This window comes from Limanda limanda, chromosome 2 (genome assembly GCF_963576545.1).
Source record: "Limanda limanda chromosome 2, fLimLim1.1, whole genome shotgun sequence".
NCBI classification, from domain to species: Eukaryota; Metazoa; Chordata; class Actinopteri; order Pleuronectiformes; family Pleuronectidae; genus Limanda; species Limanda limanda.
The window spans coordinates 22,288,516-22,313,882 of record NC_083637.1 but is presented as its reverse complement, the minus strand read 5'-3'; the positions used below and the strand labels follow the sequence as shown (position 1 = coordinate 22,313,882).

General features: G+C 42.1%; 2 protein-coding genes across 6 annotated transcripts; both read left to right on the top strand.

Moving 5' to 3' along the window:
* Positions 1 to 174: 174 nt before the first annotated feature.
* LOC133018754 (CMRF35-like molecule 8) lies at positions 175 to 5,903 on the top strand. Its single transcript, XM_061085186.1, has 7 exons — positions 175 to 181; positions 1,754 to 1,921; positions 2,240 to 2,332; positions 2,477 to 2,572; positions 2,805 to 2,848; positions 2,938 to 3,063; positions 5,829 to 5,903. The coding sequence occupies exons 1-7, from the start codon at positions 175 to 177 to the stop codon at positions 5,901 to 5,903; spliced, it is 609 nt and encodes a 202-aa protein (XP_060941169.1).
* dnm2b (dynamin 2b) lies at positions 5,766 to 25,140 on the top strand. Of its 5 annotated transcripts, none has more exons than XM_061083733.1 (20): positions 5,766 to 6,187; positions 9,208 to 9,281; positions 10,041 to 10,190; positions 10,289 to 10,492; positions 11,513 to 11,611; positions 12,016 to 12,176; positions 12,408 to 12,550; positions 12,639 to 12,774; positions 13,367 to 13,434; positions 13,828 to 13,966; positions 16,299 to 16,385; positions 16,488 to 16,558; positions 17,587 to 17,641; positions 20,218 to 20,328; positions 20,819 to 20,928; positions 21,012 to 21,123; positions 21,991 to 22,158; positions 22,293 to 22,519; positions 22,937 to 23,191; positions 24,779 to 25,140. In XM_061083733.1, the coding sequence occupies exons 1-20, from the start codon at positions 6,027 to 6,029 to the stop codon at positions 24,816 to 24,818; spliced, it is 2,571 nt and encodes an 856-aa protein (XP_060939716.1). In that variant the 5' UTR covers positions 5,766 to 6,026; the 3' UTR covers positions 24,819 to 25,140. The 5 variants fall into 5 exon arrangements, with proteins under 5 accessions (XP_060939716.1, XP_060939733.1, XP_060939725.1 ...); XM_061083750.1 differs by lacking the exons at positions 13,828 to 13,966; positions 24,779 to 25,140 and adding exons at positions 15,314 to 15,452; positions 23,431 to 24,275; XM_061083742.1 differs by lacking the exons at positions 13,828 to 13,966; positions 24,779 to 25,140 and adding exons at positions 15,314 to 15,452; positions 23,428 to 24,275.
* Positions 25,141 to 25,367: the final 227 nt, after the last annotated feature.

Below are 25,367 nucleotides of genomic sequence, written 5' to 3'. Positions count from 1 at the left end.
ATCTGCCTAATGACAGGTAATATTCTATATGTACCGTTTGTATTTGTGTCTGTTGAGGGTGAGATGTGTTTTGGCTGAAACCTGTCGTGATAAAATATATATTTTTTTGCATTTCTTACAACAGCTGTTGCGAGTACTCTGTCTGTTACAGGAAGTAAAGGAGAAGATGACAACATGGCATGTAAGTACAATGAAGACATGATGGAAGATAAAATGACTACTTGAGTACATATCTGAGGAAATATGTTGAAATACTTCCAATAATCTACTCATCAAAGGAAACAGTTGTATCATTTCCTGCCTTTATCTAACAGCCACAGTGACTTTGCAATCAAGAGTTTTACTTAAAAACTTGTATTCGTCTGAATTGTGATACATAGTACCAGCACATGCCAATATTAGTACCAGTATCTTGATACTTTTTAATACATAATGATATTTAACAATGTTTACCGAAATGCCCTGAAATCATTTCGTACATAACAAATTGTGGCCATTGCATTAGTTCCACATTTGGGTTTATGTGTGTTTGTGTGTGCGTCTCAGTTTCAACTGGGCTGGGCTTTGCTCGAGAAGCGTAACAAGATTTGAATAAGTCCGTCATTTGGGGGTTTTGTGATCAAACACACACATACAGACACACAAAGCTACCATCTGAATTGCTTTTCCGTGATTACCAAAGACACCACAGGTCCTCATGAACCTTTCCAACTCAGTGAGGCCCCAGGTTTTAGGGTGAACATTGTTTTTTATGTCTTCAATGAGCATGTCCTTTTTCATGTCCCCCCCCATGCAAACAAGAAGGCGCACTGCATTTTAACATTTGCAATGCAATATGAAATTTATTTAACAAAGAACAATAGAAACTGAGAGTAATAGTATATGAAATTAAAACATGAAAAATATACTTCAAATATACTATAAATATACTTCACGTAATTTATTATTAACCTAATCCAAACCTTAACTTAACTTAACTCCGAACAAAAACGTGTTGCGTGTGGCATCAAATAGAGGTGTGTGTGATGGAGAATATGTTTTAGTCATATTCAAACGTTCTGGTTTTGTAATGTAACGACAGTGAGATTCATGTATGAGGGTGTGTGAAAGGTTCTGCCTTCTGTTCCCACCCAGTCATGCTACATTTCTCCGGCAGGTGTCAACGACCCAGAGTGGCACACGGCACTTATTGGAGACTCTGTTAGAATCAACTGCACTTACCTTCCAGTTGAAGAAAGCCCCGTCAAACACTTTTACCGAGAAAATCCAGACTCTGATGGGACAGATCTGATTTCAACGCACACTTCGCCCGAGACTATGAAAGACAGGTTTTCTTTGACAGACCATAAAGAGCAGGGCGTCTACACTGTGATGATATCCAGGTTGAGGCAGGAGGATACTGGAAGATACCGGTGTGCTAAGAGAACAGTTAATGACAACTTCACAACATGTTTAACTCAGATCCATCTCCATATTGTGGGTAAGTATTGATTTGATTTGAATCCAACACAACACAATCTTGTACACACAGAACTCCACTTCTTTAGAAAAAACATGATTTAGTGTATAGAGGAGTGAATGTATTTATTTTTATTTTTTTTTTCAGACAGGAATATAACGCCAACAGCGACTCATACCGATGAAGCTGCACAAATTAAATGTCCCTACCCAGTCTCCCATGAGAAAAATACAAAACACCTGTGCAAGGGGGAGATTCCTCTCAAGTGTGTGGAGTTAATACAAACAACAAAAGGTGAAATAAATGGGGTAAACGGCAGGTTTTCTATACGGGACAGCCAAAGATCGAAGCACTTCAATGTGAACATTCTAAATCTGAGCACAGCTGACTCTGGAACGTACTGGTGTGGCTCAGACAGAAAATGGCACAATGCTGCTTACACCAAAATCAACCTTTTCATAGGTGAGTACTCTGTGGAACACTGTAACACATTCTTTTTGTACCTATACGCAAAAGATTGAGTAAAATAATTTGAGTGAAATATATTTGTGCTGGAGCTCCTTTCACTCTTTCAGTTTTCTGTCAAAAAAAAAACTGAACGCGCTCACAAAGACCTATAGTACAAACTCTAACAGAGTAAAGGGCGTCGGGCGTGTGTATTTGTACTTGTACATTTATGGTGTGTGTGTGTGTGTGCGTGCGTGCGTGCGCGTACTTGTGTGTCCCTCATGTCTCCCTTTACACTTCTTATCTTGGGGCTTCTTCTCCCTCCGCCCACAGACAAAAGACACATCAAAACCAAAAAATCAGGACCTCAGCAGACAACAGCAGCACCATCTTCAACAACAACCCTCCATGGCCATTCAGACTCTGGTGACCTCATCACTTTGATTCCTGATAAAAAATTTAAAAAAAACATCATATACACTCACTTCTCCTACACAAACACTCACTGACATGTCCTGTGCTGCCTGCATTTGTCCTTAAGCTGTGTCTCCTGTTGTGTCGTGGTTGCAGGCAGGATTATTGGCGCTACGGTAGCGTGTCTGGCGTTGTTGGTGACAGTTGGGATCGTGCTGATAGTGTTCATACATAAACTCTGCAGGACACAAGGTGAGGAAAGAACAGCAGCATGAACACAAACATGTAAAACCCCATAAATACATACAAACTTTTCAATTGCTCATTTGTTTGTTTTGTCTTGAATTCTCCTGCGATTGGCAAAAAGCCTGTTGTGTCCTATCAAAGTAAAGTTAATTATGGGTAATTTAGGAGTCGAATTAATATATTGGAAATTAATAAAGAAAAGCCTAACTTGCTCATTATTTCTTTGCACATCCTGCAGGGGGGTCCACAATGCACAGCACAAAGGCTGGACAAAACTCAGAGGTGCATATGTACCTAATTTAATTTCACTTTTGCACATTATATGTAAAACCTGCATCCGTCACATCTGTCGCTCTCCTCCTCATCCCAAGGAAAATCACAATGATCGAGTGTATGAGGAGATAAAGGAACCGAACCAGGGGCAAAGCTCTGGAGATGCAACTCTGTCTTTTTATGCCCTTGTCAACCTCCCTGCAGAGCAGCTCCACTATGCCAGTGTCAGTTTCCAGCAAGAAGCTGTCACAGTCTCCACAGACAGAAATCCACATCCTGACACTGATCAAAATGTTTCCTCGGCCTGTGAATACTCATCTGTCAGAATGACTGAAGCTGGCACCCATCCTCCTTCTCTCTACTCTACAGTCAAAAACCCGGAGGAACTTTAATAAAGTCAGTGTTTTAAGGTTTAAGACTTTTACATGGGTAAATGCAGTGGAGGATTTACAGAGTTTGTCTGGAGAAACATTCTGCAGCTTTTATTTGATTACATCTTTGGTGACATTTTTGAGTGATGGACAATGCTATTTGGCAGAGTTTTGCATATGTGGTCTGCATATAATATTTACAAGAATTCCACTGTCATTTTCGGCAAAAATTAGCTTTTTGTATATTAATACTCAGGAGGCACAAAGATGTTGTACAGAGTACTACACATACATACAGTATATTGTATCTTTGATTTAAAGGCCAATTTATGCCTCTACGTCTTTTTTAAAACAGACAGATAAGACCGCCCTATCCGTCATGGAACGCCCTCTCCGAGCGCCTCGGAGAGCTTTTCGTGCACCTCTGATTTTTCTAACTGTCCGTGTTTATTTAGGAGACCCAACGGACAGCCCTTGGCTGTGATTGGTCCGCTAACGACATAATTTCCGTATGACGTCATTTCCGTATTTCACATTTCTGGACCTCAAACTTCCTGCGTCCACTAGACGAAAAGCAGTTCCTTCCCTGTGTCACAAAAACCCAAACACAACTATGATTCCATGATTAATTTGACGTGTGTGTTAACCAGCGGAGTTGTCCGGCTGACGGTGGCTCGTTAGAGCACTGACGGCATGTGTGCACGGTCACATACGGTTATAACGAGCTTTCATAACGGCGCTAGCGTGCTAGGCTAGCGGGCTAGGCTAGCCACCATGCTAACTGCGGTGGTAACGGTGCAAAAACCCGCCGTCACGACTTTAATTCCACTTCTATCATGACACTGTTTCTATAATACCGTCAGGTTAGAAGCAAACACTGGGTAGTAGTTAGTGTCGGGAGTCCCTGCTGACTGTGTGTGGAAGCTGGAGGGGGAAGCAAGCTAGCTCCGTGTAGCTTCAAGCTACATGTAGCCTCAAGCAGATTCAAGCTGTGGAATTAGCAACAGAGTTCGGGAACAAGACCTGGGAGCCGCTGCGCTAAGAAACATCAGCATTTGACCCGCTGGGTGTCACTTTATTTAGTTCTGTTAGTTGCCATGGTTCAGTGTGTGGGAGGCAGGCCGACAGAGGTAAACAAACACACGTGGACTTCTTCTTCCCATAAATGGGGTAGGCTTCTCTGAGCTCGTCTTCCGTTGCGCCACCTATGGGTTTGGCGGTGAATGGTTTTCAACGTACAGTCGTCGGAGAAGTAAAAATCAAAAAGACTCTCTGCTCTCCGTGCAACCCTCTCCGAGAAACGGATACGTAGAAGCATAATGTAGCCTTAACTCATGTGACTGATAGGATGCAAAGCTATTAATAATTGATCTGCAACTATCCTGTGTGAAAGACTTCTAATATTATCTGGGTATTTTTATGATTTATCATTTAGACATAGTTCTGGATTTGCCCCCATTACAGATTTATTGGTATCTAGTGTAAAGCATTATTGGATATTGTTAATGGACTTTAAATTGTCCATATTGACATTTTTGGAGATACTAAAAAATCACTATATCTGAATAAATCGTAGGATCAGTTTGTGAAAATTCCTAAGCAGCATTTATTCATGATTTATTCCTTTTAAAGTTTTGATTGTGAAAGTTGAGGTTTGTGACTTCAGTATTCTCAGCTGATCGTGGCACGTTCAATGGGTTATAAGCCTTCCGTTTATATACAGGGTGTATATTATCAAGTCAGTTGTCTCATGTTCATCTTGCTTTGCTCTGCAGCGCCATCGTGTGGCTGATTCTGTGACCAGTGCAGCGGTTGGCTCTACAGTGTCTATTTTTCACAATTATTTCTCAGTTTCTTTGTGTGTTTATTCCTGTTGTTGTAATAGTTTAAAACAGTAATTTTACACCGTGAAAATTGAATAATCGTTGCTGTTGGTGTAAAATCTGAAATAAAACAAAATAAAACACAGTTGCTCTTGAAAGTAACTGAACTTTATTTCTATATATAGAATATTTTACAATGAGTTGCAAATAAAATAAAATACCATAAAATAAAACCAGAAGTCCATGGAATAGTCAAACATACAAAACACAGGAAGTATAATCTACAACTGAAGCTCACTGTTAAGGTTTCAGGTAAAAAGCACGAGTGTTTTTTAACACATAGTTAAAAAAGTACATACGCATTATGAAAAAACATTATATATAACATATAAGAAAATGAAATAAAGAGGGGAGAAATAGTTTCTTATTGTTCATTGAACATTTCATGGTGAATATGGACAGTTTATTCCTTTTTGGGTGTCTGAAATATAGTCAAAGTTATTGGTTTCCTTTCTGCACGTGAACTCCACCAAACAGAATCATTGAGTTTATAATGAGGTCAATGTTATTATCCTCCTACTTTCTCAAAGTGCAAATTCAAATTCAATCCAAATCCAGAGAAAATGAAGATGACACGTACTGGTTCCCTGACTGACGTCCCAGCCGACCAATGAGAGCGCGCAGGAACGCAGGAGGCGGAGCCACACTCTCCTGCGGAGGCTGGGAGTCGCCTGACCGGATGATGACAGAAGTTTTTCTGTGTTAATGTCGCTAGTTCAATATTTGACCGTCCAGCTGCTGAGCTCCCCGGGGCTGTGGGCGCCGTCAGGACTCTCGGATCGGGACCTCCGCTGGGGGTGGATCAGATAAAGACGCAGACCGCTGCGCCATCTGGGAAGTTTGGGGCTTTGCTTTGGGAGCGAGCGACCCTCTCTGGTTCCCACTCGACCCGGGGGGAGAAGAAGACCCAGCTGGGCACACCGAGGTGCCGCGATGGGGAACCGGGGGATGGAAGACCTCATTCCCCTCATCAACAAGCTCCAGGACGCCTTCAGCTCCATCGGCCAGAGCTGCAACTTGGACCTGCCGCAGATCGCGGTGGTCGGCGGGCAGAGCGCAGGGAAGAGCTCGGTGCTGGAGAACTTCGTCGGCAGGTTGTAGCGGTCATATCTTTGATTTGATTTATCTGATACGGTCAATGCGAATATTACTAAGTTCAAGTCTGTTTTTTACTAATACTTCAAACCAGACTTTTGCGTAAAAGTCGCCAACTAAGCGCTCGGGTACGCGCTCTGTGCCTCCCAGTTCCTACTGCCCCCCCCCCCTTCTAACGGATTCTTTCCATTTTGGAGCTGAGCAATTCACGGTCGATATTTACGCATTTTACGCTAGAAAACAGCTGTTGTGACAAACAGACCCTGGAGGAGTTGGTTTAAAAAGGTTAGATTCAAATGAATCTGTGCAGTTAAAATGTGATTCCCTCAGCAGTCTCTCATGAGCCTCATCCTGTCAAACATTTACAAAGACTGCTTCTCCTTGAGATTACATTCCCTGTGCACTAAATCCACCTTTATGGAAGTCGTATTACAAAGGTCAGATCAATGGTTTACTTTCAAGGGTCAGATACAAAAAAATGTTGGTTCCATTAAAGAGGTCAATGTCATTAAAAGATCAATAATTGGTGAGTGACACTGAAAGTATGACTGGAAGTGGCAGGGGTCTGTGCTCCCAGTATGCAAACGTGTTTTCTCCTTGTGAGGTTGATGAGTGAGTTCCAAGGGAATTTCAATGAGCAGCTCTGAATCATCCTGGATGACGAATTGCAGAAAGAACAACATTAATGCCACATGCTCGGCTCAGTCGGCCCAGTTTCCAACAATGTGGGGAAGAATCTCTTTTTTTGGGTTTTACAGTCAAAACATTTCACAGGAATCAGGAAAGGGAAGGGGAAGAAGACGTTGCTGCCGCTCAGGCCGAACCCCCTGAAGATTGTAGCAGCCGCAGCAGCAGCTCTATGTCTTCATCTCTAAGTCGGGCTAGAGCCACAAATGAGAGACACTTAACTGCTCGACATGTGAGAATGATTTCATTTGTAGTCCAAGAGATAGGGAATGTGGATTAGACGGACATTTCTCCTTTTCTCCCCCTGTTGCCTTTTGTGTCCGAGTCCCAAGCAGTGGCCGGGGGAGACAGTAGGGGCATTGATGTGTTTGTGCTGGGGTCATCAGTGATGTCACCAGCTGCACTGTCATCTGTATATGACACACTGGGCATCACATATACCCACAAAAGGGTATATGTTTGTTAATTAGGCCTGCGACATGCGGAGGTGTGGAGGCTGTGAGAACGCCTTTAAGTCAATCAAAGCCGCGACAGTTTTACTTCCATGACTGATTTTGTGTGTTCTTCTATTTTCTTCTTTAGATTTTAGACCAAGTGTTTATAAGATTGAATCATAGGCTGCATACAAAGATGGACAACATGGCTGCTCTCTGAAAGAGAAGCCAAAGCGTTTCGATCGCCACGTAGTCGGTGGCATCTTTTTTTCTTCATAAATCCCGCCTCCTCCATGTTAATGGGTGGGACATGGACCAAGCTAAAAAGCCAGGGTGCACGTCAGGGGCATTTTTCTCAAAGCTGGTTTTTGACATTTACGTAGTTCTCATCACACTGATGTTTGTTCGAGTGCAAATTATTCCGGTAAATTTGGTATGAATTAGTTATTTGATGCTATTGACAGCTGAGGCTGACTCACGATTGTTGTGCATTTGTGTGTCGTGATTATTCAAATGAAACAAGGACTTTAAAAGGCTTAAAGTTTAAGTGTCACAAGCCGAGGAAGTTGGGAATAGTGCTGCACTTAATGATTATTGTCATTATTCATAAACCTTTTGATTGTCAAGTCTATAAACAGTAAACAAAAACTCTTAAAATGTCAAGAATTAATTCTGAGAGCCTGAGATGTTGTGTTGTGTCATTAAGAATAAGGGGAGGAATTATAAATAAGTACTCTAATGATCTGAAAATAAGAAGCTCTTTTTCTTCTCATGTCAAGTACAAAATAAAACGCATAACAGGAAGTTTAAAAAAAGATTAAATAATTCTGAATGATTTAGCGATACATCGGAAATGGATGGGGTCTGGGCTGGCATCTACAGCCTGCATGCCCCTGGTAGTAACACCTGGTCTGGAATATAACACGTCCAAAAGAAGTGTCAGACCAACAGCCCAGAGGTATTTATTGTCACATTTAAATAGTAAATGTTCGTCAGCTGACGTTCACGGAACACATGACTTCATGATTGAATCGATGAACTGTGTTGCTTGTAATCATCGTAGTTCGTATTTGCTTTCATAAGTGACAGGAAGAGATGAGGAAAGAGGATGGGAATCACAGTTGTGCAACTTCCTGATTCCTCTGTCAGCAGTGGACAACAGGCAAAGTGTGTGTGTGTGTGTGTGTAGTGTGTGTCTGGTGTGTGTGTGGTGTGTGTGTGGTGTGTGTGTGGTGTGTGTGTGGTGTGTGTGAGTGGGTGTGGGTGGGTGTGTGGCCAAAGCTATACCAATGACCTGGCAAACACACAGACAGACAGACACACACAGACAGACACAGACAGACACAGACACACAACCACACACACACACACACAGACACACACACACACACACACACACACACACACACACACACACAGACATGTTGACATGGCTCGGAGAGATGCGTTGCCACTGACCTGGAAATGATCACAGCTCTATTGAACCGGAGTTTCCATTCTCATGAACGTGTGTAACGAGAACAGAGGGAGACGTTCCTGTCTCTCTGCACTGTTTTTAATGGATATGGTTGTTAGTCCATCTTGGTCTTGTATGAATAATGCACCCGCTGACATAGAGGCCTGCATACGTGATTAAAAGAAGTATAGGGAGGCAATGTAGAGCCTGGCTTTTAATTTAAGTATAAGCAGATAAATATGCAGTATTTTCTTATCATTTGAAAACAAAATACTTTTCCTTTTTTGTGTTTATTTCTTTTCAACTCTTTTGTACTTATTTAAACGATTCATCATATATCAGGATAGTGAATCTAGGCCGCTCCAGGCCAAAACAGACATTTTCTTGTCAATATCCTTTTCCCTAGTGTATGTTTGTTAAACCTCTTCTGTTTCTCCTTCAGGGACTTTTTGCCCAGAGGATCTGGTATTGTCACCCGTCGTCCTCTCATCCTCCAGCTGGTTAACAGTAAAGCAGGCAAGTAGCACGCATTACTGGTTAAATGGATTTTATTGTCTTTAATCCTCACAAAACTAAAAACTAATAGAGAATCAATATGCCACATGCAAAAGGTTAAAAAAGTGGGTTACAGCCATATTACATACCATCCACATGACATACGGATCATATAGTTGTGTTCACATGAACCTTTGGGCAGATGTGTATATTGTCTTATAATAGTTATGAACGTTATTTATATAGCATAATTCAGGCATAAATACAACACTGAGGGCATTATGATAGAAGACTAAAAATACAAAATATGATGAGATCAAACAGGTCAAAACACTTCAGGAATAAGCAGTATATTATGTTAGCTAGAAGGTAGCTCAGTAGAATCCATATCTCCGCAAAGGCCCTAAAGTGTCCATATGAAACACATTCAATTATCAAATTGCACACAATAACAGTTCTTTATCAAGATCCATCATTTGTGGTAATCCGTCCAGTAGCTTTGTGCTGTGCTGCTAACGAACAGGCAGACGAACAATCAAGCGCAGGAACAAAAGAGGGTTAAAAGCAGGATGAGACAAAACAACTCAGTCAGGAGAAGTCTCCAGTAAAAACATTCTTTCAAGGTTTCTGTTGAGAATGTCAATAGATAAACAAGTCTAAAAATTACAATATTAACAATAATACAATATGATATAAAATAGAGTCTTTTCTATATATACTTTGTATACGCATCACTTGTTCATGTCTCTCTTGCTTGCATTTCTCATTTTCACCATATAGAATATGCCGAGTTCCTGCACTGTAAGGGCCGCAAGTTTGTGGACTTTGAAGAAGTCCGTCAGGAGATCGAAGCAGAGACCGAGCGTCTCACCGGCTCCAACAAGGGCATCTCCCCGGTCCCCATCAACCTCCGTGTCTACTCCCCCAACGGTAACACACACATGCACACACGCTGTGAAAACGTATTGTGTTGTCGTGGTGTGTTTTCAACCTCTGTCTGACTGAGTCCTTCCTTCCTGTGAACTCAGTGCTGAATCTGACCCTGATCGACCTGCCGGGGATGACCAAAGTGGCGGTGGGTGACCAGCCTCAGGACATCGAGCACCAGATCAGAGAAATGCTGCTGCAGTTCATCACTAAGGAGAGCTGCCTGATCCTGGCCGTCACCCCGGCCAACAGTGACCTGGCCAACTCGGACGCCCTGAAAATAGCCAAGGAGGTGGACCCTCAGGGTAAGAGGAAGTGTTGAAAAATGCGTGTCTTTTTTTTTTTTTGGAGGATCATGTCTTTTGATATTGGTGTGTTTTTAAACAGAGCCATTATTTGCTCTAATCCGACAGTAAGTCAGTAAGTCTTTCTAGCTGGATCTTGTCATCCATTTGTTCTCATCTTCTTTCTATTAATCTTTGCCTCGGCGCAGGCTCATCAGAATAATTACCAGTTACGTTGTTAAAGACATTAAAATCGTAGCCCAGGTGTATCATGACTAAACAAAAACAAAACAACAAAACGCAACAGGAAGCCCGCCATTTTGGATTTAGTGGCCAATTTGGCCGTTTTCTAAATTTTTTCGTTAACGTACTTGTCCCAGGGTTTTCATCAGATCAACTTCATATGGACATGAGTGTCATCACAACAAGATGGAGTTATAAACTACCTTGAATTTCGAGTTTTCATCACACGGTGTGATTGTGGCATGGCGTAAAAGTTTGATTACACGCCATCAACACACGATGTTCTGTATCTCGGACATACATGGTGCAATCGACTCCAAACTAGACATGTAAGACAAGAGTCCCGGCCTGATGACATCTACACAGAAATTGTTAATTAAAATCACAGCAGGAAATGTCTTGTTTTTGGAACATCTAACACTTGGAAGTATTTCTCCTCATCACTGACTGCAACCATGTCAAACTGAGTCGAAAGTGTCTGAAGACATTGATAGTGGCATAAGATTACTGTGACTTTTCGTCAAACGCCATATTAGTGGCGTGGCGTCAGAGTTCATCAATTTGCCGTTAAACACGAAATTGCTGTAACTTCAGTGTGCATGCTTCAGTCTCCCTCAAAATACATTTGTGTAACAGCTAGATTTGAATTCCTGCCTCGCAAACATCCCTCCCCATTCTTCAAATTAAACTAAACTGGCTGAACAATGTCATTAAACTGTGTGTGTTCATCCCAAACCCCTCTTCTTCCATCTGTGAATATCAGAGCATCAGTCTTACCTGTGACACTTTGTTCTTTAGGTCTGCGGACCATTGGTGTGATCACTAAGCTGGACCTGATGGACGAAGGGACAGATGCACAGGACATCCTGGAAAACAAACTTCTGCCGCTGCGCAGAGGTGAGACTATACACATATTTTAAATGCTCTCTTTAACTCCACCACTTTACAAAACAGTGGAATACTTGCAGAGATGGGACAGAAGTTGACTACATGTTTTTGGATTGTTTGTGAGTTTCATTTTGTTCACATCAGTCAGGAAATCATCGTATATAAATAGATTGATCAAAAGTTTCTGGGGGCAAAAAGAAAAGGAAAATATAACCTCAAATTATTCTACAACATTTGCACTGTTCCAGTTGAGGCTCTTTTAGTCCTCTACTGCAGCTGGTTTCACTTTTTGCCCATTTTTGTCGTTGGATCCACTCTTCAGGAATGAAGCCATTTGGGGCATCTTACCCTCAGTCTGTTCTTCAGCCAAGGTTTTCTTTTTCATTCTCCTGTTGGTCTGTGATTTTCCTCAGGTTACATCGGGGTGGTGAACCGCAGTCAAAAGGACATCGATGGGAAGAAAGACATCCGGGTTGCTTTGGCTGCTGAGAGGAAGTTCTTCCTGTCCCATCCTGCATACAGACACATTGCAGAACGCATGGGCACACCTCACCTGCAGAAGACCCTCAACCAGGTGAGACACAAAACGACCATACGTACACACACATACAGACAAGCACAGGGACTGATTTATAAAGGGAAACTTTTTCATTTATGCTTCAATGTGTTGTCTCATGTGGAGATTTGCTGCACTGACTTTAGTCATATTAGATAATTTAACAAGTGCGTGTGGATGCTTTAACCTCAAATTCAACACCAGAACCGACTTGTCTTTGAATATTGGTTCACTTATATTTTTCTCCAGCAACTTACCAACCACATCCGCGACACGTTGCCAGGGTTACGTAGCAAGCTGCAAAGCCAGCTGCTGTCGCTGGAGAAGGAGGTGGAGGAGTACAAGAACTTCCGCCCTGACGACCCCACACGCAAGACCAAGGCCTTACTCCAGTCAGTCCCTACGCATTCAGATTCAGGCACACGAGTGCATTCTTGCAGAAAGTCAAGACATTTCCCTTAAACTACGTACAATCTACAGGATGGTGCAGCAGTTTGGTGTCGACTTTGAGAAGTGCATCGAGGGGTCTGGAGATCAGGTGGACACCTCCAACCTGTCCGGTGGAGCCAAGATCAACCGCATCTTTCACGAGCGCTTCCCATTCGAGCTGGTGAAGGTGAATATTATTATTGTTATTATGAGTATTAAAGATTTCAATACTTACATTGAATTCATATTAAAGTCATAGACATTTTTATATCTATCATTTAATTTGTTAAAGAATTTTTCTCTTTTGTCATGATTTATATTTTTTATATATTATTATTATTATTTTTAGCTGAGTGATATTTTTTATAAAGGTCACTGTTTACATTAAAGTCATATATTTTTTATATTTGTCATTTGATTTGTTAAGGAATCACTTTCTATTCATATGATTTTTATTTTTGTGATTCTTAGTATTATGTTTTGGAATTTTCATTATCACATTTAAGTAATATATTTTTATATTTTTAATTTAATGTGGCAAAGACCTGCTTTTATTCTCCTGTATACTTGTTCTGATGTAGTCGTCTGTAGAATGCTGGTATAACACTTTAGCTATACTGCCTAAATTCTCATAACTCTAATAACAAGAAAGGGCACTCAGATTATTCTTATATAGCTTTCTGCCGTGTGTGTCAGTGTAACGAGTGGCACTGAACAGTAGAATTTATTTTACAAAGAACATGTCAAATCTGTGTGTGTGTTTTCGCGATGTGCCTCAGATGGAGTTTGATGAGAAGGAGCTGAGGAAACAGATCAGCTATGCCATCAAGAACATCCACGGTGTCAGGCAAGTTGAGACAGACTGCAGACAAAACATTTGTCTACTGACCTGTCTGTCGGCTTTTTTGTTTGTCAGCTTCATAAAGACGTACAGTCTTCTTTTTCTTCAACTGTCAGTGTCTGTGTCCATTTAATGTGCGCACCGTCTGTGTGTCTTCACTTTCTTTTATCTGTGACCAGTTTTTATTTATTCCTCCTGCCTGCTTGTGGGCCATATGTCCGTCCTCTTCTCCACCTCTTCCAGTTCTTCTTCCACTTCTTACCATCCTGTCGTCCTCAGTGTCTGTCTGCTCACGGCGTCCCTGTCTTTTAGCCTGTCTCACACTTTCCCTTTTTGTGTCTTTCTGTCCCCCTCTCCTGCTCCGTGTCTCCATGTATGTCTCGTCTGTATGTCATCCAGGACAGGCCTCTTCACCCCTGACCTGGCGTTTGAGGCCATAGTGAAAAAGCAGATCATTAAGCTGAAAGAGCCGTGTCTGAAATGCATCGACCTGGTCATCCAGGAGCTGATCAACACAGTCAGACAGTGCACCAATAAGGTATCACGGCATGGTCTCCTGCCTGGCTGCCTCACCCGTACACACTACAGAGACTGAGACACTTCTGGGCTGCTGCTGGGGGCCATTTTGGTGCCACACAAGTGTGTAAAGCCACAGTTATGGAATGACAAATATGGTGCAGGAATTCAAACAGAGGGCATTTTCACAGCCCTGCTTTGAAGTTTGCTTTAGCAAATATCAGTACATATAGCTGAATGTCCTGTGTGTACTGGTGTGGTGTCAGAAGCAGACAGATTGTTACACATTCCTGTGTAAGTTCATTTCAAAACAAGCTGCAGGCTTGGTTTGAAGCTACAGCTTAAACAAGAGTCTATAGTTGTGCTAACAGTACTATAGAGGCTTGACTTAAGAACTGTGTTGTTTTAACTAAATGCTCATGTCAACATACAAAGCAGGTTCAACATGTGTATTGTTTACCATCTTTGTTCAGCATGTTAGAATTTGTAGAAGTAGAAAGGCGCTTGGAGAACACATTCTTCCACTAAGGCTAACTCCTGGATCTGCCCTTTTATCCAGATATGCTCCAAATGCATTCTTCCTTGCCTCGTGCCCAACCCCCCCTCAATATTTCATGTACATCAGTTAAGCAGTTTTTGTGTAATCCTGCTAACAAACAAACAACCGCTGATGTAAAGTAACGCTGGGAAGAATTGGAAGACTAGGAGGGCTCTGAGAACCCAAACCTCCACAGAGGAAAATTTCCTGTCTCACCACATCAAAGCAGTGTTTCCCAATAATTATCAAGACTGTGGTGTTCCGCCATGTTCTAATTTGTACTGCCACAGTTTCATAATAATCCCAAAAAAATGTTCAGAATAAAACAAGAGATCTCTGGCTTGCGGTTTTGGTCCATTGCTGCATTGTATAGCTGTGTGCAGAAGGTGGCGATAGAGTAAAAGTTATAGAAGCAACACAATCATTCGGCCTCATCTCTGGGAACTGTAAACGTCTGAACAATTCATGGAAATCCTGCAAACATTTGTTGAGATATTTTCTTCTGGACCAAAGTGGCGGACTGACCAGTCATAGAGTAACAAGCTGAAGAATGACTCTTAACATACACACAGACAGGTAGAAGAAACTGCAATGCACATGTATTATAACCTGCAGCTTGTTTGTGTCCTGAACCTGAAGTAGAACTAACCAAATGCTTGTTTGTTTGTTTTTTTTCTTTCTTTTCCCTCTTGAAATTCTTTGTTTCCCCAAAACTCTCCCATCCAACTTGGGCGGCCATTTTTTTCGCCCACTGTTCCCTTTGTCCTGGCCGTGGCCCATGCTACACCTCCTTACATTAAACATCCAATTTCCAACGACGCCCCACCACAGGACAGGCCTGTTCACCCCTGACTTGGCGTTTGAGGCTATAGTGAAAAAGCAGGTCATTAAGCTGAAAGACCCCTGTCTGAAATGCGTTGACCTCGTCGTCACCGAGCTTGCCACCCTGATCAGGAAGTGCACTGAAAAGGTAAACAGGAAGAGCGGAGAGACAGATTCAAATAGAGACAGGAGTGAAGGGGAAATAAATGATAGCAAAGAGCAAAGATTGATTCAGTGCAGTCAAAGAAAATAAAAAAAATCAACTGAACTAACTTGTCTATGTCTAGTTATGTTGATCGTTGCCCCCCCCCCCCCCCCAACTGCTTTGGCGCTTCACCCAACTTCCTGTGGTTCCCGCTTAAATGACTCAACTAGGAGACCTTCCCTGATCTGATCCTGGACCCGTACCCCATCATGCACTGCCACCTGTGATATAACCACCCCTCACCCTGCCTCACTCCCCAGATCAGATCCCCACTCCCACACTAAGAAATGTGGCTGATTCCTAAAATTGCACAACAGTGGCTGTTCTTCACCCTGTCCTGTCAAAGGTGATTTGTGTGTATTTTACCCGTGGTACACCCTTTTCTGCACCAGTGACACCAATAATAATACCCCCGGCAGATCTACACCAGACCACACTCAATCTTCACCTCCTTCTGGACTCAAACCTGGCTCCTCATTCCTCCCTGATTTGTTGAGACGCTCTAACAGCTTGAGATCATTAAACTCTAACACTGATTTTAATTCACTATCACATTGCAACTCAGTTTCTATGTCAACATCTTCAATCTGTAACCTGAGATCTCAAGCTGAGAGTGAAGTCATAAGTGCATGCCTCCTCATTCTTTGTGTCTTGCCTAATATTTTTTGTACATGCAGCGTATTTACTGTCAGTGGTTGGGTGTAGCTGCTTATGTGGATATAGTGTTGTGCAAGTCACGGTGCCTGCAGCAGTGTGTGTTTGTGTGTGTGTGTGTGTGTGCATCTACAGCTGGGCTCGTACCCTCGACTAAGAGAAGAGACTGAGAGGATCGTCACCACCTATGTCAGAGAGCGAGACAGCAAGACCAAAGACCAGGTGTGTGTGTGTGTGTGTTATAAAATGAGTTGCAGTCTACCTGACCAGTTGTTCGTCGGCTTTTTTTGTGCACATAAAAACTTGTCCTGTTTCTCTCGTCAGGTGCTGCTGCTGATCGACATCGAGCTCTCTTACATCAACACTAACCATGAGGACTTCATCGGATTTGCCAAGTATGACTCAGCGGCAGATACTGATTAATGATGAGTTAATACTCCGTTTCACTAGGTCTAGGATCAGCAGAGATGGAGGTCCGTCTGAAAATATCTTGGAAATAATTCATGTCTTGAGATCTCCTCAAAACAAGTATAAAACAAAACACACCAATACAAATTAATAAAAGCATAGTCATAAAAGAATAAAAACACTCAAATTCAAGCATGACCATCCACTGCAATAATAACAACTAGAATTAGGAAAAAATCTGGGAATGTGTATAAAAGTATGTAAGCTTTCATACAAAGGAAACGGTAAAAAGGCCCTTGGCAAAGGATCTCTAGTTGTGAGCAGGATGGAATATGGCACTAAAAGCTCTTTGATATACTGAGGAGTCAGACCATTAAGTGCCCAATTGTAAGTACCTCAAATTACCTTAAAATCAATTTTAAAATGGACTGGATGTCAGTGTAAAGAGGCTCAAAGCGGGGTGAAGAGTCCAAACCTGTTTACTCTGGTTAATGCATTTCAGCTCCCTTCTGTACTGTCTGCACTGCATGTATAGCAAAAGCTGCACAGTCAACATTCTGGAGTTGACCCGAATTTTCAGAAGTACGGCTCGAGTTTTTTTGGATATGTACTGTTGTACAGAGACATTAGCACCAGCACGTGGAATCTCTCCACTCACACAACATCTCAACACATTATCAGAGCCTCATTGACTTTGGTTACAGAAACACATGACCAGGAATCATATGATACAGTATATCACTGTGCCTCTTAAATAAGTTGGGGCGATGGGAATGGATCAATCCTTTCAATATATAATATGTAACACATCCTCATTAAAATGTCAAAAAAAATTCCCTCTGGGTCTTTAAGGGTGGCGGGGGTCAGGATATAGTGATCATTAAAATGTAAACTGTACAATGTGATACCATATTTCTGTTCCTTCATTCTTTGGTCTGATAAATGAGTTTGTCTTTGTCTTGCTGTGAATACGTATTTCTAGCAGAGCTGACATCACTCTATCCCTCTCCTGTAGCGCCCAGCAGAGAACTGCTGCTAACATTACCAAGAAGAGAGTCATGCCTAACCAGGTAAATAAACAGACACCATAAACACCCCATAGAAAAGCCTCACACCACTGTAGCACCATAGCAGCTGCTTTTCCTGCTGTTTACTTTATTTCTTCTTCTTTCTGACATTGTCTCAGCCCATCATCACTGGTGCCCTACGTTGCTCCACATTTACGTACTCTTGTCTGTGCCCCTCTTGTCTTCCCTCTTTATTTCCCTTTCCTCTTTTCCCCTCTTCTGTTCCTCCTTTTTATGGCCCAGGGAGAGATTCTTGTAAGTACCGTACCCCACGCACCTCCACTGGTCACATCCTCTTTGGGTGGGTGGGGGAGTCCCAGTCAGTCAAGAGATTGGTGCTCCTTGCCGAAAGGGAAGTGAAAGAGTTGGTTGTACTGTGAGAACCAGATACTCTGTTTCAAGTGGTGGACAGATGGCATTTCTTTCTCATGACAATTTTGTACCCAGTAAATACACCAGCAAAGTTTCCCCAACCCATTTCCTGTCTCCCTGTGTCCTTCCTTGACTTGTTGTATTATATATCTATCTATATATAGATAGATATATAATCATAACTCTGAAGAGTTTTACCAATAATTAACTTTCTGCTATTTCTGGTCATTCATCAGCTCAGACATCCACTGGTGCCCCAGAGGGGATTGGTCCTATAAAACTCAAGTTAAAGTCATGTCATATTTAGAATTATCCCATCTGAGGGAATCTAACCAGCTAACTTCTAACTATTTGGGACGATGATTTAAGTTCTGTGTTTTAAACCAGGCTTGTTTTTGTGGGGGCATTGGATACAGTTTTTAAATCTGTGTGAAATTTCTTGAGACCTATTTATTCATATAACTAGAATAGCACTCAGTAGAGCGTATACCTCCACGAAGGCTCAACAGTCCCCTTCAATTCAATCAAGCTGCACCAAATTACAAAGAATCTTAAATATCTGTCCCCTTTAAAAAATTTTGAATCAAGACCCATTAAAGTGCGAAAATCCTACCTCTCAATGTAAAAAAAATCCTGGATCCTCCCGCCCTTCCACCAAGTTCCAATAAAACCTGCTCAGTAGTTCTTGTTTTAATCCTACTAACAGACAAATAAACAGCAATGACAATGTAACCTCCTCGGTGGAGGTAACAACGATTAGACAGGTAGTTTGTGATACTTTGTTTATTATGTGTACAGGATTTCATATAGAGAGACAATTAGATAACATGGAAATGTCTCGTCTCCAGACAGCCTAATCTGAAGTGTCTGTAGTAAACGCACACAGACACAGAACGGAGCTGAATTGTAAAAAGAAGTAAAAACACATTATTCCTTTTACGAATGAAAAGATTCCTAAGAAATAAAACAACCCTGGCATGACTCTGGGCCTTTGATGCCACAACCTTACTTGATCTGGTATAACCAATGGTTAATTTTAGCTGGTAGCTAATGAGCAAACTCTGGACAGATGCTGCTGTGCACAACTACACTCTGGTTCTTAGCATTCACAAAGTTCCAGAAGCAGCTCCCAGACACCAAATCACATAAGAACAAAATCTACATTTTCTTTATTAGGAGAGAGAAAGAGAGGACATAGGGGTCATGGTGATGTGTTGTGGTTGGAACTGTTGCCTCTCAGCATGAAGGTTCCCGGTTCGAGCTGGGTGTTTGTCTGTGTAGATTTTCTCCAGGTACTCCGGCTTCCTCCCACAGTCCAACATGCAGATTAGGATTGAAGACTCTTAATTGTCTGTCTCTGTATGTTGCCCCTGTGATATGCTGGTTACCCTGCCTCTCACCAGGATTGGGTCCAGCTTTCCCTCAAGAGGATATAGATAATGGATGGATGGATGGATGGATGTACATTCGTATTTCTCGTCATATCATATCATCTTTAAAATGCAAAAAATTAACTTCAGACTTCGAGTGAGGACATTTCAAACATGTATAAATATGTTGCTTCAGACATGGTTGAAAAACATGTTATACATCATACATCACCCTACAGCCAGAACTGGTGAAACCTACCTTCTCTGGTTATAAGCTACAGCCTCCCTTTACACCCTAACTTCCACTGAGCTGCTAGAACTAAATGTGTTATTCGTCTACGATGCAGTTCTTCCTTCCTTTCCTGATGGATCTTTCTTCCGTCTGAAAAACAGAAGAACATTTGTCAGCCACAGCATCAACATGTCATCTTCATGTGGAGGTGGACTTGATGTTGTGTCATCCACTTCTTTAACACATCCATGATTACAACAGGCAGACCAGAGTTCTGCATGTCTGCTTATTGCCCTTGTGTGTCTCTTCCCTTTGTCTTCTGTCAGTCTTGCAAAGAGAGGGATGCAGAGAAGGTGACTTCACGTTGAAACCTGTCATCATTTGTCTGTGATGTGTTTTTTCCTGCTACAGATACTGTACTTTTTTTTTTTTTCAATGGTGAATACTACTGCTCTTCCGTGGCTGTTGTGCTGTTTTCAATGTTGATACTATACATTTTGTGGTTTCAGTTGTTTGTAGTTTTAAGCGTTTGCTTGCTGTAGATCTACATTTCTCCTCTGGAAGATTGTGTGTTGTATAGTCAACTTTTGGACTCTCATGTGCAGGTGATCCGCAGAGGCTGGCTCACCATCAACATCAGTATCATGAAGGGAGGATCCAAGGACTACTGGTTCGTCCTGACGGCCGAGTCTCTCTCCTGGTATAAAGATGAGGAGGTAAGGCGGCTGTTGCACCTGTTGAGCTTACATTTCTTTGGGATGGACGGATTCAAGTCGCTTTGGATAAAAGCGTCACCTAAATGAAATGTACTGTAATGTAAAAGAAGCCCTCGAAATAAGTCGGCCTAGTCCCTCTGCTGTGATACAGCCCCTGAATTGAGACACAGCTACTGGAATGAAATCCAACTGAATTGGAGATATTACCCATGATCCCCAGCTTCCTGAGCCAGAACCGCTGCCGCTGGATCAACTAAACCAAACTCTGTTGTAGAAGTTTCCTCGCTGATTATTTAGATAAACGCTGGATTTGAATGACTCATTTTTAACTAATCTACAGTTCAGCATTACTCTTGAACTGATTCTGGCAATTCAAGCTGCGACTCCCTGTCTTATTGTACATGCAATGAAATGTCTTCAGGTTCCTCTGGTGTTGCAGGTGTTTTTGAAGTGAATTCTGGGTTTCTTTATTATTGTTTATCGTGATCAGGAGAAAGAGAAGAAGTACATGCTGCCTCTGGACAACCTGAAGCTGAGAGATGTGGAGAAAGGCTTCATGTCCAGCAAACAAGTCTTCGCCATCTTCAACACTGAACAGAGGTGAGGCTTCTGCCTAAAACAACAGCGTTTATGGTGGTCATCTGTTTTCAGCCGATTAATAGCTGTGCATGTGTGTCCCGCAGGAATGTCTACAAAGACCTGCGTCAGATTGAGCTGGCGTGTGACACTCAGGAGGATGTTGACAGCTGGAAGGCTTCGTTCCTCAGAGCGGGCGTTTACCCAGAGAAGGACCAGGTATGCAAGAGTGTATTCACGTTGTAAATCCAATTAGGAGAGAATTAACTAAATGTTTTGCCGTGCCCAATATGAGATGGATAATAGAAAGTGGCATCCCGGTGGAGGGCGGGTGGGGAAGTAAGTCCATTTGGTGCCTAGATCATCGGGATGTCATCAAGGTTGAAAGGGGCCGAGGCGGTGCTGAGAAAAGAACATTGCTTTGTCCTCAAAAAAAATTTTGTCTGCATTTGTTGTCTCGCCTTCTAAACAAAGTGTTAAACTCGTATACGTATCATTTTATTTCTTTAAATAATAGGATTTATTATGTTTAGATAAATATCGTTCTAGGGGTTTGTTTGCAAAGTGCTATAACAAGAATTGCACTCAGTAGATCACGTAGCCTCCGCCACGGCCCAACAGTCCCCTTATGACCACATATAATTCACTAGAGCCAGCTTTTTATTATCTGCACCAAATGTTCACAATCATAAATATCAGTCCCCCCCCAGCTGGCTCTTCTCTGACCCATGTCACATCCTTCCACCAAGTTTCGTGCTGTTATGTTTAGTAGTTTTTGTGTAATCCTGCAAACTATCAAATGCAGATGAAAACACCATCTCTCTGGTGGAGCTAATGACACAGTATTATTCTGTTAATTGCTGATGCTGTACACAACCCTGCTGAATCAGGAAGTTCACTGCCAGGGATCATCAGTTGAATATTCAAAATACACAAATGTGTTCCCTTTCCTCTAAAAGACTTCGGGGGTCATTGCTACTGTGAAGTGTTGAGTGAATAGAAGTCTAAAACAGAGAAAACCGAATGCACACATTAAAAAAAATCACCACATCGTCTTTTCTTCTTCTCTGTCTTTGTCTCCTCAAGCCTGAGAACGAAGATGCGATGAATCCGAGCGACACCGTGTCCATGGACCCTCAGCTGGAGCGCCAAGTGGAGACCATCCGCAACCTGGTGGACTCCTATATCGGCATCGTCAACAAGTCCATCAGAGACCTCATGCCCAAGACCATCATGCACCTCATGATCAACAGCGTACGTCCTTGGCCTTATCTGTCTCTTGCTTATTCTGTAAAGGTTCTCAATTCTAGAGGAGTATAAAAAGTCATTTATCAGTAACAAAGGTCAGTCCTTACTGTGTTAATCCTTTTTTTCCACCCCGACTCCAGGCGAAGGACTTCATCCACTCGGAGCTGCTGGCCTATCTGTACTCGGCAGGAGACCAGGGCAGTTTGATGGAGGAGTCAGCGGAGCAGGCTCAGAGGAGAGATGAGATGCTGAGGATGTATCATGCTCTGAAAGAGGCCCTGGTCCTCATTGGAGACATTAGCACCACCACTATTTCTACACCTGTGCCTCCACCAGTGGACGACACCTGGATGGCCAAGGACCCAAGGTAACAATAAAGAGACAACTATGAAAAACTGCAGGAATGCAAGTCAGTTCTTTCCATAATGTTTGTAATATAAATGTCAGGGTTGACATTTAAACAAAAGGAATGAACTTAATAATGCATTTTACTATAAAAGCAGGCAGTATATAAAGGGCATATTATTCATTTCAGGCATTTAATATGTGTCTTTATTATTATTTATGTATTCTGATATGTTTATTACTTTTATTTGGCAATATCACAATTTAAGTCTGGTAATATTACAACTCTATTCCCACAGTATTACAACTTGATTTTCGTAAATTTGAGACTTTATTCTTGTGAATTTATCATTTTAAATAATAATAAAATAACAGATATCTCATGTTCAACTGTTCTCAAACTCTCCACTCTACTAAGAATTCTGTCCCTGTTTCTCAGTCCTCCTGCAGCATCCCGCCCGGCCTCAGCAACAGCGCCCCCTCCCAGCCGACCCCCGAATGTGAGGGGTCCCACCGCGGGGCCTCCTGCTCCCCTCAACCCCTCACCAGCGTTTGGAGCGCCACCTGTGCCTTCTCGACCCGGCCCTCCACCGGGGCAAACGGCCTATCCTGGAGACGCCAATTCCGGTTCTGTGCCTCTTGTCCCATCGAGGCCAGCCCGCGTGCCTCCAGCGCTGCCGCCGGGGATTCCGAGGTAAGACCCCTCATGTTCTGTGCACACACACACACACAGACACACTCACACACACAACATTTAATACTTGCTACTTGTGGCTTTGGCGTTGCTGGTGAAGGATTGTTCTGTGCATTGTGACTTTTGGTGGTTTGGGAAGCATTAGTGCATGACTTTCTCATGATATTTTGCCTTGCATGTTTCCTCCCTCCCTCCCTCCTTCCCTTCCACCCTCTTTCTCCCCTCTCTTCCTGCAGCAGAAGACCCCCGGCTGCTCCCAACCGACCCACTGTCATACGTCCTTCAGAGCCCTCCCTGCTTGACTAGAAACACACACACATTTACATGTTTATAATTCCTGATGCTGTTTCAGTATGTAATTTTGTAACTTCCTGTGTAGGTAGTTTTTTTTTTAACATGTTGAAATGCTCTGCTTTCATTGTAATGAAAAGGGATAAATTTGATGATTTTACTGACTTGCAGGTCATGAATCAAGCAGGTCATCTTGAATTTTTGTTTCATTTGAAATGAAATGTGCCTTAAAACAATGTATGATTCTTATAACTTTTTTATATATTGGTAAAGAAACACATTTAGAAATAATTTTATTAGCTAATTTTTTGTCATTAATTTTACACACTAAGCACCTCAGTAAGTAAGCAGCACTTTTTGATTTGAAGTCCTTTTGCTCTTAGTTTTTTTGGTAGATCTATATAAAGTCAGCCTTCAAATGAGCTTATAAAAATTGACCAATGTATGATAAATCTTAGCTTCAGCTTGATTACTTTATTACATGTATGGATAGGCGTTGGTATTCTTCCTTTGGGGGCCGATGAAACATGAGACGCAGGAGGAGGAAGGTCGGGGGCTGCAGCAGTGGGATGTTTTACAGTGCGTTACTGATAATTACACAGTAGGTGACCTTGCCCAGCCGAACGTCCTCAGACTGTTACCTCTCACTGCTCGGTAATAAAGTGCCTCCAGCACAAATAACTTTATTACTTCAAAAAGCATCATATTAGAAAGCCATAGTGGGGAAAAAAAGATAATGTAAAGGGCCTCTATGTATAAAGTGATGGACTGAATAAAAGCTTAGAAAAAGACACTGTGGTATCTGGTGCCTCTTCTTGCTTTTTTTCTTTGCTTCATTTCATTCCTCAAGCCTTTCTCTGTCGTTCTTTTTTTTTATTATTTCTTTCATCTCTCGTGCACTGCACGGTTTCCTTGCACAACAACAGTTGTGACAGCTTATATATGATCAGTGCATTTCTCAGATCAGAACCATCTGATTTGTTCAATAGTGAAACGCAGAGAGCCGAGCATCTACAAGAACGTTTCTCTTCTGTGCGCAGACTGGCGTGACCTTCTGTCCTTACTGTATGATGGAGCCGTGAGTCACCATGGTAACAGTGGTTGCCAGTGGCAACACAGAGTAAAGATAGAGTTACATATGGCTTTTGTGTTGTGACTGGAGGTATGCTATCCCACTCCCTTATTTTTTGGAAATCTTTTCCATCTCCGTGATGTTTGTATTACTGCTCCACAAATGATTGAGAACTGAAGTGGACATTTTCACAGCCTTCTCCTAAACATCTTCTCCTCACACAGGCGACCTCCACAAGGCCCCTCTCGTCCCAACCACTGGTGAAGGAAACAGATGTTGCCCACTCCCACTAGGACTCAGTCAGCAGGAGCTGGAGGAGTCTGCTCAGTTTGATGTAAAGGTTATCAGAAGTTTATGAAAAGGTCTCTGTTGTCTACAGCTGTTTTAGTTTGACACTAAAGGAAGGGAAAGGTGCAGAAACAATTGGGTAAATTATGACAGTGGCTGGAAAGTATTGTCAACAATTTAGAAATGATCTAAATGCAAGTGACATAAATATTCTGATCATCCGTGTACATACAGGTATGTTATTTAGCTATTTCAAGCATTTAATGTCGTCTGTTTTTCAATTATCATGCGTTTTGTCTGTGTCTATAAATACTTTCTGAATACTTTGTCTCATGAGTTTGCTTCCTCACTTAAAATTTGTGAAATCAGAGCAAAGAAAAGTGAAATGAGGAACTAGAAAATCTGCATTGCGTTTGTACGCCTCCGCCAAGCATTTCAGTTTCCATGTGCATATTTCGACATACTTTTCCATAAGGCAAAAAATGCCCTTTGTGAGGTCACTATGACGTTTGACAACCAAAATCC

Bases quoted from the DNA above. Each gene is read 5' to 3' on its own strand.
- dnm2b (XM_061083742.1), top strand. From the start codon at position 6,027: ATGGGGAACCGGGGGATGGAAGACCTCATTCCCCTCATCAACAAGCTC. The intron at 12,775-13,366 runs GTGAATATTATT...GATGTGCCTCAG, and splicing joins TCCCATTCGAGCTGGTGAAG to ATGGAGTTTGATGAGAAGGA. The intron at 23,192-23,427 runs GTAAGACCCCTC...CTCTTCCTGCAG, and splicing joins CTGCCGCCGGGGATTCCGAG to CAGAAGACCCCCGGCTGCTC.
- LOC133018754 (XM_061085186.1), top strand. The intron at 1,922-2,239 runs GTGAGTACTCTG...CTCCGCCCACAG, and splicing joins CAAAATCAACCTTTTCATAG to ACAAAAGACACATCAAAACC. The intron at 3,064-5,828 runs GTCAGTTTCCAG...TTGACCGTCCAG, and splicing joins AGCAGCTCCACTATGCCAGT to CTGCTGAGCTCCCCGGGGCT.